An 18,753-nucleotide genomic window follows, 5' to 3' on the forward strand; every position below is an offset into this window, starting at 1 on the left:
TTTTATGGAATATTTTAAACTAGCTCATAAAAAAATGATGTTAAAACTGAGGCTTCTAAAAACGGATGTACAAATAGTTTTTAAAAAATAAAAACACAATTACCAAGATAGATATCCAAACCATCACTACAAGAAAATAAATTGTGTGAAAATAAATGATCTTAGAAAAAATCATAAAATGTTATCTCGAGTGCCGGGAATTGAACCCGGGTCGCCAGAGTGACAGTCTGGAATGCTACCACTATACCACACCCGATTTCACATTAATTAATATACATCAGCACTGTTATACAGCAACTAGACTTGACCTTAGTTCAATAGATTGTAACTCCAATAGTGCAAATTGAAAGGCAGAAACAAGAAAGAGAAATGTCATGTAAATCATCTTTCAGCAAGTTCTCCCAATGTACACGATTCGAATAAATCCAGAAGAAAAAAATGACCAGAAGCAAGAATAGTTGTAAGGGCAGCCAAAAGTTTAAACCTTCCTCTGCATACCGTGCCAGTTGGAAGAGTCATAACCACAAAGCAGCCCGAACAAGAATTCGCTCAGTCACTTCACAAGCCAACAAGGGATCTCTATTCGGAGGTGTTGAAGATTTGCCTCAACTTCATGAATATAGTGATAGATGGATGATAGATGATTTTAAATATATTTAAATAATAGGCAAATGCATTTAAATAAATTCTTCATCAATTCTTCATAAAGTTTGTAAAATTAATTGATAACCAAATTAAATATTTATTTCTATAATTGGAATATTACGAATTAAACATGTGTTTGATTAGTTCATAGGTAGAAATCATAATTGCACATGAAGGTGCCACTTTGAGACATCTTGGCATGAGTCCTCTCGAAAATCCTTTCATTCCCTGTGATTTGTAAATACTCCTCGAAATGTCAAACACTCCCACATGATTAGAATTGACATTTTGTGCATTTGTCTTGATTACATCGAATGGATGTGTAAGAGTTGTTGCAAAAACACCTCCAATAGCTCCACTCAGAAATGAAATCAAAATTAAATTACTGCATTTCACATCATCCCCAGAAGATAATCTTGCCTTACAATCCTTATTTGTTGCAATCAATAAATTATACTTTAAATTCTCGTAAAACATCCAATAAAGTGAAGAAAATGGAACATCTCTCAATAAAGTTGCTGAATATCCTCTCAGTAATTGATCCCACCTCAAATCACGTAAATAAATCTTTGTTTTCGATACTTGAGAAGCAGTTTTGAAATATTCAATCGGATTTGTAACTGTTACTGCAATAATTCTTGCCACACAACCTGAAATCAATGGAGTAAAAGTGTGTCCATAATCCTTGAATTGAACCTTGAATTTCTCATAAAGTGAATAGTAAATTCCATTATTAGGAATGGTCATTAACAATGTTGGCCTAAGTCCTCTCCACAATGTTGCAATTCCTTCATGTTTTACAATAGAAAGCAAGCCTCGGAATGTTGATTGAGGTAAATGATGATGTTTTGTATGAAGTTGATGAGAATTAGATTGTGTCTGAAGCCTACTTTTAATTACATCCAATGGACAAGTAAATACAGCAGTAAGACACGAACCAAATGTTGATGCAATGATTTGTTGAGTGAGTGGAGCAGGTTTACCAAAGGAAGAATGATACTTTTCTATTAGGAAATTAGATATAGATGAAGATGATGATGATTGTATAGGTTGATCATGATTATTATTATTATGAATATTAATGGCAGATAAAACAGATGGTGCTGATGAAGGAATCTTTGTATTATTTAAACTATTTAAATTATTATTGTTATCATCAATCATTTCTAATCGTGAAAGTATCACTCTCGGATTATCATGCACAATAACCGATGATGCTGATGATGATGAATACTTCTCTTCAATGTTCATAATTATTATTAATTATAATATCAGATAAATATTAATCTTAAAAGCAAACTCTTCAAAATATGTTAGAGTTTTGCCAATGAAGGTTCTTTTTTCTGATTGAATAAAAAGTATTATTCAATCTTCTTCCCCTACTCGATTCTATATTATAGCAACTTCAACAACACGGATTTGCATTGATTCTCTCTCAATCAATTTTATTAGGATCCCTATTTGGTAATTAATATATAAGCAATACCATCTAATGGTCAATGCTTTTTTCTTCTGTTTACCAGCAAACCATTGAATATCGAGATCAATGGTAATTGATGAGAATCCTTTAAGGTAGCATTAATTCAAGCTGTTTCCTTAGTGCATGAGGAGGACTCCTTCATCATCAAATCAATTTTGAATGTGTGTTGAATTAAAATCAATATCGGAATGGGTATCAGATCGTTGTATGAGCTTTTTTTCAACTCTAAATCATTTGTAAAAATAATAATAATATTAAATAATAAATATTAATAATATTAAATTATGAAAAGCTTAAGAATGTTGTGAGTGGGAAGAAATGAATAGACCTTCGTTCTCTCAGTAAAATAATAATCAAGGCTCATTGTCGGTAATCTGTTCAAAGGTTTCGAATAAACTTTGGCTTGAAACCACAAAACCATCAAAATCATCAACTGTTGTGATTACGATTTCTTGATGAGGTTTTTCTATTTTCATCACATAATAAAAATTCATCATCTCTCGAGTGTGGAAACAATATCCGAAACCTTTCAAAACTATTCGATATTAAAAAGTTGGAATTTAAAATTCTAAGAAGGATTAAAATTGTTCTTTATTTGCTATCTATTTAATTATGGGAGTTGATGGCAGTAATAGTGGAAACTTTACTGAAGTTTCGAATATGATTGCAAACATGGAACAAAATAAGCAACTATTCGAAACAATTACATCAAGAGCTACATTTGCTAGACATCATCGAAAACCACAAACTAGCAACAGCACGGAAAATTTAGAAACAAGAACAACATCAAATAATTTATACGAAAATTTATTGGAAACTAAAGGTGAAAATATTATTGGTCGTAAATCAAGTAATAGTTCGTGGACAGTAGAGGAAATTCCACTCTCTTCAAGACAATCTAAAAATTTAATGGAAACTTTAAACGAAACTCAACTAAACCTTACTGTTATTGTTCAAGACGAAAGTGATGATGCAATTATTAGAAGTGAAAGTGTAAAGAGTGATGAATCAATAACTATTCTAAATGAACTCTATGATGAGAATTCAATATCCGAAACTGAAAACTATTCGAATAGAATGAATGAAAATAAGAGAACTCCAATTCAGTCCTCAACTTCAAAGAAATTAAAATTTGATGCACTGATTCCAAACTCTATCAAGAATATGTTTCTTAGTACGAAACGTTCTCAACCTTCGAATAGTTTATACGAAGAAGAAAAACCCAAAAAAAATACCAAAAATAGAAAATCACCATCCCTTAGAAATGAAGGTGATTCAAATTCATCCACTTCTTCACCAATTGCTACTCCAAATGTATTAGATTCCATTGATAATAATGAAAACATAATTTCCAATTGGATTTCAATATTTGAAAATTTACAAAAATCTCAAAAAGAAGGAAATGATTCAACTTCGACCAGTAAGAATGGAAGTATTATTACAGTATCATCACCACCTAATACTACTACTATTGATAATAGCAACAATACTCAATTTTGTATGAATGGAAAAGAGTTTATTGATCTTATTCGAATGTCCTATCAGAATCTCTGTAAATCCAATTTAGTCACTTTGGATGGCAAAGTGTTATATGCTTTTGTTTCTACATTGATTACAATGAATTTGATGGTAGAATCTTCAACAACAATAGTTTCTAATGATGAAAATTCTATTCGATTATCACTTGCTTCAAATCTTTGCAGAAACGAAACTTTATTCGAAACTTTAAACCTCACCTTGTATCCAGAAAGAATCAAACAAGAAAAAGAAAAGGTCTTTGATGCATCATTACAATTTCTAAAGCATCAAGTCACTTGTCAACCGCCTTGCGCGCAAATTTTCAACTCACAAACTAATAACTCGACAGCTAGCAGCAATTTTAATGATCGTAACGAACAAGAATTGAACATAGATAAGAATATGCTACTACAACGAAGAGAATCAAAATTATTGCTGTCATTCGAAGAATTTTTAACTGTCAATAATCAATGCAAGATGGGATCATCATTATCTCATGAAGATGTAACAAATTCTACTATTTACAAAGCCGAGGATTTAGAAAAACAAGAAAAAACAACAAATAATTCAACATTTAACGAAATGTCATCACATCAATCAAATGACAAATTAGTTGAAGAAAATGCATCACAAACAACAACAACAGACTTGGCAATCTCCAATTCAGCAGCAAACTTAACATTACTCTCAAATTTAGGAACCAACGTCAGCAATCACATCAAACAACCTTCAAATAATTCTAATTGTAACAATACTCATTCAACAATTTCATCCATCACCACTCCTCCATCTTCTTCCAATGAAGAAATCTCCAATCCATCATCATCTACTCCTTCTGGTCCATCTCCTTACGAGTTGAAATTAAAAATTGGAGAGAAAAATCTTTCAGAATTGAAACAACAATTAAAAGATAGAAAACACAGATATGGTTTTTTAACTCCGACTCAGTTTTTGGAGTTTGGATTGAGGGCTGGTTTTGATGAGGAGGAGTTTGCTTCGATATTTGCAGTTACTTATTCAACATTAATGTCAGCTCATCAATTAATTCCACAAATGCAATATGTGATGAAAATTATTCTAAATGATGAGAAACTTCCAAAACCAATTACTGATGAAGAGGATGAAGAGGATGAGGATGGAGATTCTGGTGATCAGAATAGAGGTTCATTCTTGGAAGATGACTGTAAATTATCCAAAGAAGAAAAGAATAATGTTATTGGAAGAGTTTCTCGATTCTTAAAACAATTTGTACTTTTATCATTTTCTGATTTTAAATATGATAAGCAATTCCATGAGATACTGTATTCATTTGTTGCTCCATTGATTGGGTTTATTGATTTTGAGGCAAGTAATGGAGCTTTAATTCAGGAACAAGTTGTTGATTTGGTTGAGAGAATTACACTTGTAATATCGGGAGCTCACGAAGATCAGTTTTGTCAAACTGAAGTTGCTCCAAAACCTCTTATCAAAAAGCTGCCAACTGATCCAAGAAAAATCAATCTTATAGATATTGATCCAGTTGAGATTGCAAGACAATTGACACTTTTTGAATTTAGCTCATTTGAGAAATTGAGTGCTAAAGAATTATTGGGAGCTTCTTGGATGAAAGATTCCAAAGAGTGGACAGCACCAAATGTCACCCAATTAATTTGGAGATCTAATCAGCTTACTGATTGGGTCAGCACTTTTATTTGTAGTATAACTAATTTAAAGGATAGAAAAAAAGCTCTGAAACATTTAATTCATGTAGCAGATGCTTGTCTCGAGATTCATAACTATAATACTGTATTTGAAATTGTAATGGGTCTGATTTCTCAACCTGTTTACCGATTAAAGAAAACTTGGGAAGTACTCAAGGAGAATGATTTACAACGAGTTTGGAAACGATTGGAAGATATAACAAGTTTCCCTGGTAATAGAAGAGTTTACAGAGATCAGATACAAAAGGTCATTAAGGAATCTGTGGTAAAGATGACTCCTTGTCTGCCCTATCTCGGAGTTCACTTGAGTGATTTGGTCTTTTTCGATGAAGGAAACAAGGATTCAATGGAGAAGGGAATCACTACTTTTTACAATTGTACAAAACGATCATGTATGGGTCAAATTGTTTACCAAATTATTGCTGTTAAGAAAATTCCATATAACTTCCAAAAAGTTGACTTGATAGAACAATTCATTTGGTGGCAATTTAATAGTAAGGTGCTACATGACGAAAATGAACGAGATAAGCTTTCTAAAAAGTGTGAATAAACTTTTAAGGCATTTCCAAAACAATGAAACAGGCATATTCCAAGAACTTTGGCTATCGATTTATTAAACATTTGGAGTGGCAACGTTACCTCCTGAAGCAACTGGAGGGGCAACACCTTTTCCTCCTTCATGTCCACAACATGAACAAGTAAAGCAACAACAGAGAGGACAAATACAGCTACTGAGTTGTTCTATCTTGATATTCTCTTCAATGAATCTATTCAAACTCTTAGTACAGAAACGAGGAATGGTCGGATCATTGGTTCTCATTTCCATTTCAATCAAGAAGCATTGTAAAACAGTATCAATAGCACATTGGATAATAACGCAGAACAAACTAGCTACTGCGAAACCAATAATAAAAGCAATAGCAGCCAAGAAGATTGGATTTGAAATTTCCTTTTGATCAGTGTTAAGGAAGGTAGTCTTTGCAGCAATACCGTATGTGAAAAGGCATGTCAAGGCAGAAACAGCTAATTTGGAAAGAACCAAAACAGCTGTACTCAAACTTTGAGTAATAGACATTTGAATTGGATTTCTAATCATCAATAAGAAGGCATTCTTTGCAGATGTAAGGAAGCCAGTACCATACATGGCACATTGAACGTAAGCTTGTCTGTTCAAGAATTTGATAATCTTTTCAATAATCCACAAGACTGCTCTGACATACCAACCACATCCCTTAACAATACGATTACCCTTAGAGGCTGTTTCCAATTCTCTTTGAATCTTTTCAAAGATCAATCTTAACATTTGAATAATAGCAACAATCAATGAACCAAAAGCAGCAGTACCAAGATGGAAAACGGCTGTTCTTACAAAAGCTCTGACAACTGGCATACCCAAAACGAATCTCTTTTCTCTTCTCCAATACCAAGAGGCAATAGCACCACTCAAAGATAAAAATTCAGCTGCTTGAATAAATGCTAAAATCCATAAACCACCAAAGATGTGATATGCGAAAATTGCTCTAGTCCAGGTGGTCATTGTATATTTCACAGCACCTCCTGAAATATGAGTATCTCCTGAAGAGTACAAGAAGATACTGACAACACACCAATAAGCAGCAAAAAGACCAATAATAATAGCAAAAATAATTGGCATAATGAGAACCTGTGGCATGTACATGATAGACTTGGAGCTTTCTTGAATAATACCAATAGCTCTTCTAATTCTCATAATGAAAATAGCAGAAACAATAGCAATTAATAAACCAATTGCCATTGAAGCAACACCACACCATAAAATAACTTGAGAAACAGTGGTTGAAAGCCCCTTCAATTTCATTACTTGACTTTGAGTGTAACCATAGTAGGTCATGAAAGCACCCAATCCAAGGAAAGATAAAACGCAAATAATTAAGGTAAGATAGACAACAACACCAGAGAAAATTCTAATGAAAAGCAAAGTAGCAAAACCGAGAATCATGGCAATAAGAAGGGCAGCAAACAATACTTTCCAACCTCGTGTGATATCATCCCAGAAAGTGCTTACTACATTACTGGCTTCATCAATAATTGAAGAATAATTTCCACCCAATTTCAACTTGGAAATTGTATCAATAATTTGACTTGCACTTGTGTTGGTAAGACTGATAGTAGGAACACATCTATTCACAACATCCTTTAAAAGAGTTAATATCAATAAAATTATTTAAATACTTACATAATAAGTCAATTGTGTTGAAACAGCTTTTGTAATGTCATTGACAGGGAAAATCTCATCTCTATCTACTCTCTTGGCACTACAATAACTCAAAAATGGAATGTCAAAACCAGCAAGTTCATATGATGATGTAGTTAATTCTGGTGGACAATCAGCAGTTCTGTTCAAAAGTTCCAAAATAGTATCACCTGTAGATCTCAATCCAGGACAATAGCTCACACACTAAATTTTTTAAGAAATATTGAATTATCTCACTACTTACAATACCACCATAATAGAACGGATCCAAAACTTCCATAAACCACAAATAAGCCTGAGAACTAAGATCAGTCTTCAATGGCTTTACTTTCTGTTCACACAAAGCCATGGCTGTAGTATTCTTTCCACTATCAGAATTAATACAATCGATATCATAAGGTATTTTAATTACATTTGCAGATTCATTCTTGTTGTCTTGTCCGCAAGTTCTTCCCATATAATCCGTACCATCTATATGAAACATCAAATATTACATGATGAAATTTTAATACAATTAATATACAATTAATTGCTGAAATAATTAACTTACAATACAATTTGCTTGGTGTTCCGTATTTGAAAGCAATGACTGCAATAGCAATCATACCAAGACAATATAAAACAAATAATATTAAACAAGGTATATCAGTAGGAAAACGTCCCTTTTTCTTTACACGAGTAATTTGAGGATTATACTTGGTGGCTTCATTAAAATTTGGTTTATACTTGGCATCTTCTGGTTCACGATCATCATCAGAATTATAATCGAGTTTACTGAATGATTCACCCTCTTTTGGTTCATCATCTTCATTACTGCCGGAATGACAAAAAGAAGGACAAGATGGCATCCTATTGTTTTTGTTTGAAATAATACAATTAGAAAATTAGAAAAAGTTTGGCGGGAAAATAGATAATAGGTCTATTGATATGATGCTGCTAATATCAGCTGATGATGGCGTGTAATTAAATGATGACGAAAAAGCCTAAATCGAGGCAATTTTTTGTATCTTGAAAAAATTCTCTTCAAAGGTGATGGTGCAACAACTCTCTTGCTGGTCATGATGTTGTCCACAGGATTATGACTGCTATTCGTTGAAAATCTTCTCGAACGTTTAGCTACAGTAAAATAAGTACCTTGTTCTTGAGAGAGAAATAAAAGCATAATTGTGAAGTTTTAATCGTCGCATGTCAAGGAATTTGTACCACTTGAATTAGAAACCAACAAAGCAGAACATCTGAACAGAACTTATTAAATAGTTAATGATTGGTTGTTTATGGAGGAATTAGAAGGCAGTAAAGGAACGAGGATAAAGAATTCAATACTTAAATACTGGGTTATTGAGTCTTGACTTTCTTATTGACCTTCTTCTTGCAGCAACAAATTGCAAAAAGTATTATTGGACCAATGATCAGTGAGGCACAGATAATGAGGAAAGTTCTCATGATATTCACTTTTTCAATGGCAAAGAGTTTGTGTTCTGTGGAAACAAATTGTTCACTACCAAAGAGAGCTACTTGACGAATGATAGTGGCAGCTGAAAGAGAGGCTGGTGACAGTGTGGAAGTGGCATTTGATTCCAATACTCTTTGGAGAATTTCTCTATTTACACCCAATGCAGCCATTTCCTTATTGATGAGTTTGATTGTTTCCATTTTTTGAGAAATTTCATTTGATTTTTCTAATAAGAATCGAATGCTCTTAATTGTTTCTTCTTGATTTTCCAAATCATGGATTGTTTTTCCTATTCCTGCATCTTCTGCTCTGATGGAATTCAAGAATTGATCTCCAAATATTGGGAATAAGAGTAGAGGAACTGTGGCATCAATAGATTCGAAAAGTGAGTGAGCTCCAGCATGAGAAACAAATATAGAAACAACAGGGTGTCTCAATACTTCCACTTGTTTGACCCATTTCTTAATGAGAATTTGCTTAGACCATTCCTTATCCATCGAAGAATCTCCAAATATCTTATCCTTATTCTCAGAGTTTGAGACAAAGAGAATATTGAGGGACGGGTCAGATTTCATGATTGCTTGTATCATCTTTCTGGTATGATCAAGGGAAATTATGACCTTAGTGCCAAATGCAATGTAAACAACCTTCTTCTTTTTACCAGCAATCGCATCAAGCCATACCATTTCATCTTGAATTTCATCGATAGAGGTATTCGAATCACTTCCAATTATTTGTCTGGTTGCTGGTGATTTTTCAATATGATTGAACCCAACAAATTTATGATTTTGTGGAACTGGGAATGAATATTCGAAAATACCTGGAATAGTGAAATGAATTGTCACTTTGTCATTTGTTTCAAAGAATGGACCAGATACTGCTGGTAATCCAAGTTCTTCCCTGAGTTTAGTTACTTCACCAAGAGTTGGATAAGCCATCTTGATAAATTCAATGAATTCAAATACTTGCTCCTGCAACTGAGTCTTCAAATAGGAAACAATGCCATCACGTTCTAAAATTGCCCTTCCTCTAGATAAACTAGTTTCAGCAATTGGCAGTTGAGGTAAATAGGATGGTCCACCAGAGTATCCATACATAATTGGTGGAGTGTCAATAATCACAAATTCAATTCCTTCAAATTGAGACCACTCCAACACTGAGCTAAATAATCCATCAATAACAAGTAATAATCTAATTTTTCCTTCTCTACTTTGCTTCAAAGTATTGGCCAAAGATAGGTCACAATTTGATTTTTCATTGAACAAATCTTTGATTCCAACAATTCCCATTTCATAGGCCTTAGAAATTATGGTAAATGCTGCCTTAAATCTATCCATCTTTGGAATCTCACTCTTTGCATAGACTGAGAGATTATCCATTGTTTCTTTGAAATTAAATCTATCGTCAATTTTACATTGAATAATGTTGAACTTTCCATCATGGTCAATTTCAAAATCATTCACAAAGGAAACAAAATGAATATTTTGCTTTCTAATTCCAGACACAATTGAGTATGCTTTTGCCAATGCCTGAAAATCCCGAACATGAGAACTGTCTGGTACTGTTAAAAAGACAACCACTTGTTCCTTGTGGCTATAATTCGGAACTGTTTGTGCTTTGATTTCCATGAATAATACTAATAGTAACAACCCGATGACCGTGAACACAGTACGTGTGGCCAAAGGTTTCATACAATGTTGTGTAGACATTTTTTTGGTTTTGGTTTGGCTATCTCGTGGAAATATCGTCTCCCTTTTGAAGTGGAGTTTTGAGAGGGAAGAATACTATCAAAAATGCTTTGACGGTATTATGGCGGAAATGAGAGCGGGTCCAAGGAAATACAAATTTGGCATGTGTGCGTTGTTGAGCTTGGGTTTCAACTGTAATTATTTTACAATTTTTATGAGAATTTGAGCGGTCATCAAAATCTCTAAGGTTTTTTTGTTTTGTTGAAGTTCTTAGCAAAATTGATTTCTTTCATAAAGGCTTGAAAGAATACTTCATGCATGGTTGACTTGTTCGATATTAAACCTAATGTCACAAGATTGTTCCTACTCTTGTTAGTTCTTTCATTTTAAACTAAACAATTCAAATCCTAAGAATGCTTACTTGAAATAATTATCACCACCTCACCCAAACTGATCGCCTTACTGCTTATGAGCCGAAATGATTGAGAATCTTTGTGGCGCCTTCATAAATCTACGAATTTCCAAAAATCAACCAAAAAGGGCCGAAAGCAAGTTAAAAAAATAGAACAATATTCTCGCTCTAGGTTGTAGTCATACAAAGAACTCTCAGTAATAGTTCATCATTTCAAATCGTCATCACTAATAGGTCGGCTAGGAATTTTTGAAATTATTCAAAGCTTTGAAAAAGTTCAAAATTGTATTATATTGAATATTAAATTGTAATTAATAATTATAGGAAATAATGGGAGCCAAATGTGCAAAGGATGATACTACCAGCTCATCTAAAGTTGAGGATAATTCAAAGAGTAAATCGGAAGAGAGAAAAAACACTCCTCCGAAAGAAAAGAGAGAATTAAAAATTTATACAATGGATGATGTAGCCAAATCGGAATGTTGGATGGTTGTGGATGGATATGTGGTGGATTGCACTGGGTTTGATAAAGACCACCCTGGTGGTGCCTATGCAATTGTACAATATGCCAAAAAGGATGCAACTGATATATTTCTCTCATCACATGGCAAACGAGGTGTTGCCAAAATGAAGGCATTAGCCATTGGAACAATAGATGGTTATAAGGATATCGGAAAACAACTAGCAGATATAAATTAATTATCAATTTTCAATTAGGACCTTTAAAGTACCTGTCATGATTGTGAACTTGTTGGGATGAAAAAGTTCTTTTTTGTAAACCATCAAATATTAGACATTAAAAAATACCTCAACATGAATTGTCGCGAATCGGTTGATATTTATATTTCTGCCAACAACTTGCAGAGAATGGATCTACTTTCCAAGAGTGATCCATTTGCAAAATTGTATTATATGGGACCATCAACGAGTGGATCATCCAATCAACCAATAATTAGTACCTCATTCACATGTTTAGGAAAAACGGAAACAATTCAAAATAATTCCAATCCATCATTTGCTAAAAAGTTCAGTCTTTATTATTATTTTGAATATTCACAGAAATTAAATGTAGAAATCTATGATGATGATGGTAAAAACAATTCACAACTCATGGGAAAAACACAAGAATTCACCCTCTCTCAGGTTATCTGTTCACGAGATGGTAAATTTAAAGTTAATCTTGTAAATACTTCAGGAAAAGTTGTTGGACAAGTTTTTCTTCATGCTGAGAAAGTCGTAAAACAAGCTGATGTCAATCCATTCTCAGAAGAAAGAGAAAGATTGGCTTTCCAACGATTTTCAACTCTTTCCTACCAAGCTCTTAGGGATTTAGTAATGGAAATTCCAAAAGTTGTCCCTACCGATGTCAAATACGTTCATTTCGTTTGTTGTGCTAGAAATCTTGATAAGAAGTAAGTTAATTTCATTGGCTTTTAATTCAAACTTGTTAATTTTAGGGATCTGTTTGGAAAGTCGGATGGATTTTTCTATTTTGAAAAGGATGTTGCCTCTCGTAGAGAAAAGTTATATCAAAGTGAGGTTATTCAAAAGAATTTAAATCCTGATTGGGCCACCTTCTCTCTTAATTTGGATTTGTTTAACAATGATTTCAATAAGAATATTCATGTTAAATGTTATGATCATGATAAACATTCAGATGCTGACCTCATCGGTGAATTCAGTTTCACTTTGGATGAAGTGATCAACCAAGGAAAAAAACAATTCGACCTTATAGAGCCAACTCTTGCTTCTAAAAAGAAAAATTACAAAAATTCTGGCATCTTTGAATTTACAGATTGTCAAATAATTATAAAGCAAGAGCCAAAACAAAATCCAGAATTATCAATTTACAATCAAGTAATAGCACTAAAAGAAAACAGAAATGCAGAATTTATGGACTATTTATTTGGTGGATGTTCAATTTCAGTTTCTGTTGGAATTGATTTTACTGGTTCTAATAGAGCATACACTGAGTCGAATTCTCTCCATCATTTGAGTGGAAAACAAAACCAATATCAACAAGCTCTCTCTCAAGTAATGAATATTTTGGAACCTTATGATGTGGACAAGATGTATGCTGGTAGGTATTTGATTGAATTATTATCAAATTAACAATGAAAAGCCTATGGTTATGGAGCTACTGTAGATGGTAAAGGAATGAAGCCAATGTTTAATTTATCCCTCACAGATCAGGAGGAATTGCATGGAGCTCAAGAAATATTAACTGCCTATGCAAATGCTCTCCCTAGATTATCATTTGGAGATATGGGAAGTGCCACCAATCCAAAAACAAAACAAAGATATTGGGGAGATGACTTTTACAGACTCATTGAGTGTGTTGTTGAAAAAACTCCAAAAATCCATCAAAACCATCAGTTCTATAACATTCTTCTTCTCATAATTGATGGAGATTCATTTGACATGCAATCAACAATTAATTCAATCGTCGATGCAAACGATAAGCCAATTTCAATCATTATTGTTGGTGTTGGAAATAGTAATTTCAGTAATTGCAGAAAATTTGATGCTGACGACGAACCTCTCGTTCATAGCAATGGAAAGAAGATGACAAGAGACATTGTTCAATTCGTTAGATTTGCAGATTGTTCCTCAGTTGAAGAATTGGCCAAGCAAGTATTAGCAGAGGTTCCAAAACAATTAGTAACCTTCTTTGAGGCTAAGAAAATTGTGCCAAACCCTAGACCTTTCATCCAACAACCACCATACTATTAAGTGCACACCCCCAAGAAATGAAATGTTAAATATTGCATGTTCACAATCAAAGTCACCACCCCATTGAATTGGAAAGAAAGAGGTCACACCCAATAAATATAACAATCTTTACATGTGATTCAAACAGCATGTTGTGTGAAATCAGCGAATTTTCTTTTAACAATGTATGTTAAATGACCAATTCCTTAAACAGCTATCAAGTGATGATATCAACATTGTTGAATGAATTAATTCACACAATTTCCCTACAAGATCAAATATCTTCTTTGAGTCCTCACTTTGCAGTGAAAAAATCTAAAGAGCGAACCTACTACTACAGCACATTATTTAACATACCATTGTAAACTAACTCTCGCTATTAATTTCTTTCCTTGTTGCTCTCATCACAAGCCCAGTACCAATCTGGGAACCAAACCTCCATTTGTACTGACCATGTTTTAATTCGTAAAAAACTCCTCAACACCTACCATCAATTTTCTCCTTTCCTTTAACACAAAAACAGCAACACACTATCCTCTCTTCAATTATAAAGTGTTGAGTTTTATTGTGTTATAGTGTGCAAGATAATAGTAATTAGACAACACAATATAATTTCTTGCAAGCTGTTAGGCAAATAATTGTCTGAATATTCAAATCCTTGTCGTGTTTTTGTACTCCGAGAAAAGGGTTGATTTTTCCTCCACAATTTTGGAGTAACACACTCGAAGTGGACAACAACAATTAATAATCAATTAATATCAAAAAATTGAACAAGTGCATCCTCATCTAGGAGTTTTTTCAGAGAGGGTCTAAGAATCGCTCAGCATCATTAATATCTTGTTGGGATCTTTCGGAAAGTTCCAAGCCAATCTTCCAACACACGTATTCAAAACAATCAAATAATATACATCCTATTGGAAATTACATATCTTCATATCAACAACAACAACAACAATAGAAAAATATGATTACACTGGAATTGAAGGATGATATAGAGGAATTGCTGAATGATAGTCTGTATCGTCTCGTTAAATTTATTGGATACGAACCAACAGGACACTTTATTGTGGTTTGTTTTTCAATAGGTGATCAGAATCATCAGCCTTTGAAAATTAGTGATGATGAAGATGAGTTTGGATCATCAATGGGATTGGATTCACCACAGAGTGTTGTTCATGTGGATTTCCTCTCGAGAAAGGTTAATTTACTTTGCAAATTATCTCCGACCCTTGATTGCTTTGGTGCTTCACTAAATTTCAATCACTCCATACTTTCAATAACAACAAGTAGAATATTGTACAAAATGGTGAATAATGGAGCAAGTTTAGTGGTTACTAATAGTGATTTAAACACTTCTTCTTCATCTTCTTCATCCTCATCACCATCAGCAGCAACATCATCACTGGGAATGGCTTCACAAGTTAATATACCAGGTGTTCCTTCAGTGAATAGTTATGAAAATCGTAATTTAAAAGTGAATGAAACTTATCAGATAATATCTAATTTAAAGTCATTCCTTACAAAGGAGAAGGAAGGAAATTCAATATCATCATCATCAAATGGATTGACTCCGGTAGCTCCTTCCATATCAAATCCTGCACTATTGGCTCAACAAGAGAGAATTGTACTTTACGAATCGTATTTTGTTGAACTAAAAACAAAAACAAAGAACAAGTAGGTATTAATTGCTTTATAATTTAGATTAATGGCTTTTTAACACAAATAACACAGATCTCCACAAACTTTATTTAAAAAGTCGGAAGCTCCACAGAGCATTCAATTCATCCATAGTAATAGATTGAAGAATGGAAAGAATTACTTCTTATCATTTTCATCAGGATCTATTCAGATATTTACCTTCTCGACAGATCCAAAAACTGGAGCAATGAAAGGTCCACCAAAAGAAGTTAAAACGATCACTTCAAAATCTTATCCAGATGGTGATTCTCCCTCTTCATTTTCTTCATTGTTTTCATCAAAATCTAATCAACCTAGTGAAGATAATGAAGTAATATGGTATCAATGGGATGTTGATACTCACTTATTGTATTTTATAGTTCGATCACCTTTCCCTTCTGCCAATTCATTTGGAAAAATGAATCTAGTATTATATTGTTGGAATATAGACCTTGATGGACTTCAACTCGTGTACAAATACCCAATTTTGAATCACCTCCCACCTGATCTTTTGCATTTTGGTTCTAGAGATTTCCCAGTTTCATCCATGATTGACCCAATTATATTTTCTGGAAGAAGTAATACTCTTACTCCAAACTATTTCAATAGCTACTTTTTGGAAACATCAACCATTAGAATGCAAATTGTAAAACTTGAAAATGGTAACGATATTTTATGTATGCAATATAGAGATTTGCGACCGAGCACTCAGGAAAATGTGATGAATGTTTATATTTATCACTTTAAAGAAAAGAAGTGCTTAAAGCTAAATGTAAGTGTTTGATTGATTACATATTTGATATTGACTGAAAATTAGTTACAATCCAAACATTATCTTTTGATTAGCAAATATAAGAAGAATAATCTTATGTTATTCCTTCCAAATAAGTATTTGCAATTAATCAAGGGAAATACCCTCTCAACAATTTTCCAATTCAACAAGAATCAATTCAATCTCTCTCTTCACAATGAAATGCCTGTTAAATTAGATGAGCCTCATCTCCTTCCAGTTTTCAGTCACATGGAAGGACATTTTATTAATATAAGAAACGGATGTGTTTTCAATTTTGACCTCATGATAACATATTTGACCAGCTCACATTGGCTCCAAATCCCTGACCTTGTTAACGATCAATTCATACCAGTTTTGGAATTTATTTTATTTAATTATCCTAAAGATGTTGCCCTACAATTTTTGAGTTATTTATTCTACAGTATGGAAAAGTCACCTCACAAAAAGAATATTCAGTTTTCCAAGTTAATTTCTCTTGGTATGAAAGAGTATATAATAGGAGCTTGTTACCAACAGGCCATTTTCAAAGGAATGGATCCAGAATTTATTTCTTTACTACCAAACAATAGACACGACTTTTATGACAGTATTTTAGGAGTAGTATCGAGCTTGATCAAGAAGAAACAACTCAATTTAGGCTCGTTTTCATTTGACAGTCCTAGAACTGGAAGTGCAAACACTCCACAAAGCCCATCTCCCTCTAGTCCTCAACAAACATTAATTCTTAATAATGAAACCTATGAGGAATATATCAAATTTGCCATATTTTATGGAAAATCTATCAAGAATTGGAATGCAAAGAAATGGGCCTCTGAATTTAATGCTATTTTAACAGAAGAGATGGAATTGCTATCAGAAACCATCATGTCTCAAAAGAATGAAGAAGAGAAATACTTCTTCATATTGATGGAGTGTTTCTATACTTCCCTTCTGTTAGATTATAGACTTCCTCCTCCGGCAGAGTTCAATTTCAATTTTGTAATATCTGGTTTTAAAGCTTTGGAAAGAGATATTTTCTATCAATACTGTGATAGAGGAGTATTCGAAATTAATAATCAAGTAATTAATGCATTGTGTCAAGCGGATTTATTGACAAAAGAATGCAAGGAAGATATTCATTGCTTGAATTATTTATTGAAAATCTCAGTAGACCCTGTAAATATTTCATATGTAATTAGTCATCTAGAGGGCATTGAAGACTGCCAATTTGCAATAAGCAATTATTATCATACTATATTCTCAATTAATGCTGATGATTGGTCTGACCATGATCTCAATCAGAACTCTCTCAAGAAAATCCTAAAAAAGAAACAAAAGAAACATAACCAAGAAAGACACGAAAGAGAGCATCACTCTTTTATCAGAGACCAAATTTTAAATATTATGGGAACTAGGGCCAGCTTTAATTCTTCCTCATTCAATTCATCATTTGGAGCTAATAATTCAGAGTATGGATCCTTGGTTGAAGAACCAAGAAAGATTGAAGGTGATGATAGTGAAGAAAATAATTCTGAATGTAGTGATGTCAGCGTTATTTCAGTCTCGGCAACTCATACCACATTTGCACCTTTGGTTTCTTACTTGTTGAGTATTCAGAAATTGAGCCATACAGCCTCAACAATTGTTGGTGATAAATCACCACTTTCACAGCAAGAACAACCATCAACACCAAAACAAAAGTTTGAGGATGATGAGAGCAGTTTTGTTGGAACAACACCAACTGCAATATTTTCCTCAAATCCTTTCAATTCAAATGGATTGTGGGCAAAAGAGAGGGATTATATTCAAAGTGTTGCTTCTGAGCATTACTTGAAGAAACATTTCTTTTAATAAATCGTCTTAATTAATGTTAAAACAAAAACTTGGAAATGATTTTTGAATACATTCGGTACATGTTTCATGATATGATGTTCCACCATTAATTATTAGGCAACCCAACTTGCCTTGTGAGAGCAGACAAATAAAGCTACCTTCTGAGCTGACATTAATATTTTCAATATTAATCTTTTCCTTGATATTGTCGACCAGTTGACCGGTTAATTTGATATTTTCAATTTCTAAATGTGTTATAAAGGTATTACCAAGAAGGGCATCTAAATATTTGGTAGGCATGGAGGGATGGTAAAAGTTGAGGGAAAGTTTCAAATGTTTGACTGGAAGTTTTGAAATTTGATTCAGGTATTCATCAGAAATTACAAACTTCTCTTGCATACCTATTGTGAGGGAAGGTAGAATCCAGTCAGGTGAATTAATTTTTTTCAGATCTTTAAATAGTTCAATCAGATATTTGGAATGAACTTCTTCTACGAATGAAATTTCTCGAGCAGCTTTCAGTATGGTTTCACCACTTGAATTAACAGAGTGTTCCATATTAACTGGAAGAGTTAAACTCAATTTAAGTCTATTACTATGTTTGAGAATATTATTAACGCAGCCCAAGTC

At 33.2% G+C, this 18,753-nt stretch overlaps 7 protein-coding genes and 1 non-coding gene across 8 annotated transcripts; 4 read left to right on the top strand and 4 right to left on the bottom strand.

Moving 5' to 3' along the window:
• Positions 1-185: 185 nt before the first annotated feature.
• Positions 186-256, bottom strand: NAEGRDRAFT_t735. Its single transcript has one exon. It is a non-coding gene; the product is annotated as a tRNA-Asp (tRNA).
• A 506-nt stretch (positions 257-762) lies between these two features.
• On the bottom strand, positions 763-1,896 carry NAEGRDRAFT_74753 (uncharacterized protein; the record flags this gene model as incomplete). The annotated part of the gene is made up of 1 exon (XM_002670263.1): positions 763-1,896. One exon carries the CDS (start codon positions 1,894-1,896, stop codon positions 763-765), a length of 1,134 nt encoding a protein of 377 aa, XP_002670309.1.
• An 841-nt stretch (positions 1,897-2,737) lies between these two features.
• NAEGRDRAFT_74754 (uncharacterized protein) lies at positions 2,738-4,322 on the top strand (the record flags this gene model as incomplete). The annotated part of the gene is made up of 2 exons (XM_002670219.1): positions 2,738-4,147; positions 4,257-4,322. 2 exons carry the CDS (start codon positions 2,738-2,740, stop codon positions 4,320-4,322), a joined length of 1,476 nt encoding a protein of 491 aa, XP_002670265.1.
• Positions 4,323-5,932: 1,610 nt separating this feature from the next.
• Positions 5,933-8,560, bottom strand: NAEGRDRAFT_56377 (DUF580 domain-containing protein). The gene is made up of 4 exons (XM_002670264.1): positions 8,127-8,560; positions 7,821-8,047; positions 7,559-7,780; positions 5,933-7,516 (listed from the first exon to the last, which is right to left on the bottom strand). Exons 1-4 carry the CDS (start codon positions 8,422-8,424, stop codon positions 5,957-5,959), a joined length of 2,307 nt encoding a protein of 768 aa, XP_002670310.1. The 5' UTR covers positions 8,425-8,560; the 3' UTR covers positions 5,933-5,956.
• Positions 8,561-8,911: 351 nt separating this feature from the next.
• On the bottom strand, positions 8,912-10,738 carry NAEGRDRAFT_53666 (uncharacterized protein; the record flags this gene model as incomplete). Its single annotated transcript, XM_002670265.1, has 1 exon — positions 8,912-10,738. The coding sequence occupies one exon, from the start codon at positions 10,736-10,738 to the stop codon at positions 8,912-8,914; it is 1,827 nt and encodes a 608-aa protein (XP_002670311.1).
• A 721-nt stretch (positions 10,739-11,459) lies between these two features.
• Positions 11,460-11,828, top strand: NAEGRDRAFT_74757 (uncharacterized protein; the record flags this gene model as incomplete). Its single annotated transcript, XM_002670220.1, has 1 exon — positions 11,460-11,828. One exon carries the CDS (start codon positions 11,460-11,462, stop codon positions 11,826-11,828), a length of 369 nt encoding a protein of 122 aa, XP_002670266.1.
• Positions 11,829-11,996: 168 nt separating this feature from the next.
• Positions 11,997-13,862, top strand: NAEGRDRAFT_74758 (uncharacterized protein; the record flags this gene model as incomplete). The annotated part of the gene is made up of 3 exons (XM_002670221.1): positions 11,997-12,541; positions 12,587-13,209; positions 13,252-13,862. The coding sequence occupies 3 exons, from the start codon at positions 11,997-11,999 to the stop codon at positions 13,860-13,862; spliced, it is 1,779 nt and encodes a 592-aa protein (XP_002670267.1).
• Positions 13,863-14,805: 943 nt separating this feature from the next.
• On the top strand, positions 14,806-18,141 carry NAEGRDRAFT_74759 (uncharacterized protein; the record flags this gene model as incomplete). The annotated part of the gene is made up of 3 exons (XM_002670222.1): positions 14,806-15,515; positions 15,573-16,290; positions 16,336-18,141. 3 exons carry the CDS (start codon positions 14,806-14,808, stop codon positions 18,139-18,141), a joined length of 3,234 nt encoding a protein of 1,077 aa, XP_002670268.1.
• Between the last annotated feature and the right edge of the window lie 612 nt (positions 18,142-18,753).

This window comes from Naegleria gruberi (genome assembly GCF_000004985.1).
Source record: "Naegleria gruberi genomic scaffold NAEGRscaffold_73, whole genome shotgun sequence".
NCBI classification, from domain to species: Eukaryota; Heterolobosea; class Eutetramitea; order Acrasida; family Naegleriidae; genus Naegleria; species Naegleria gruberi.

Coding starts and splice junctions, on each gene's coding strand:
- NAEGRDRAFT_56377 (XM_002670264.1), bottom strand. CDS start 8,424: ATGCCATCTTGTCCTTCTTTTTGTCATTCCGGCAGTAATGAAGATGAT. Junction 8,048..8,126: donor AACACCAAGCAAATTGTATT/GTAAGTTAATTA, acceptor TGTTTCATATAG/ATGGTACGGATTATATGGGA. Junction 7,517..7,558: donor CAACACAATTGACTTATTAT/GTAAGTATTTAA, acceptor ACTCTTTTAAAG/GATGTTGTGAATAGATGTGT.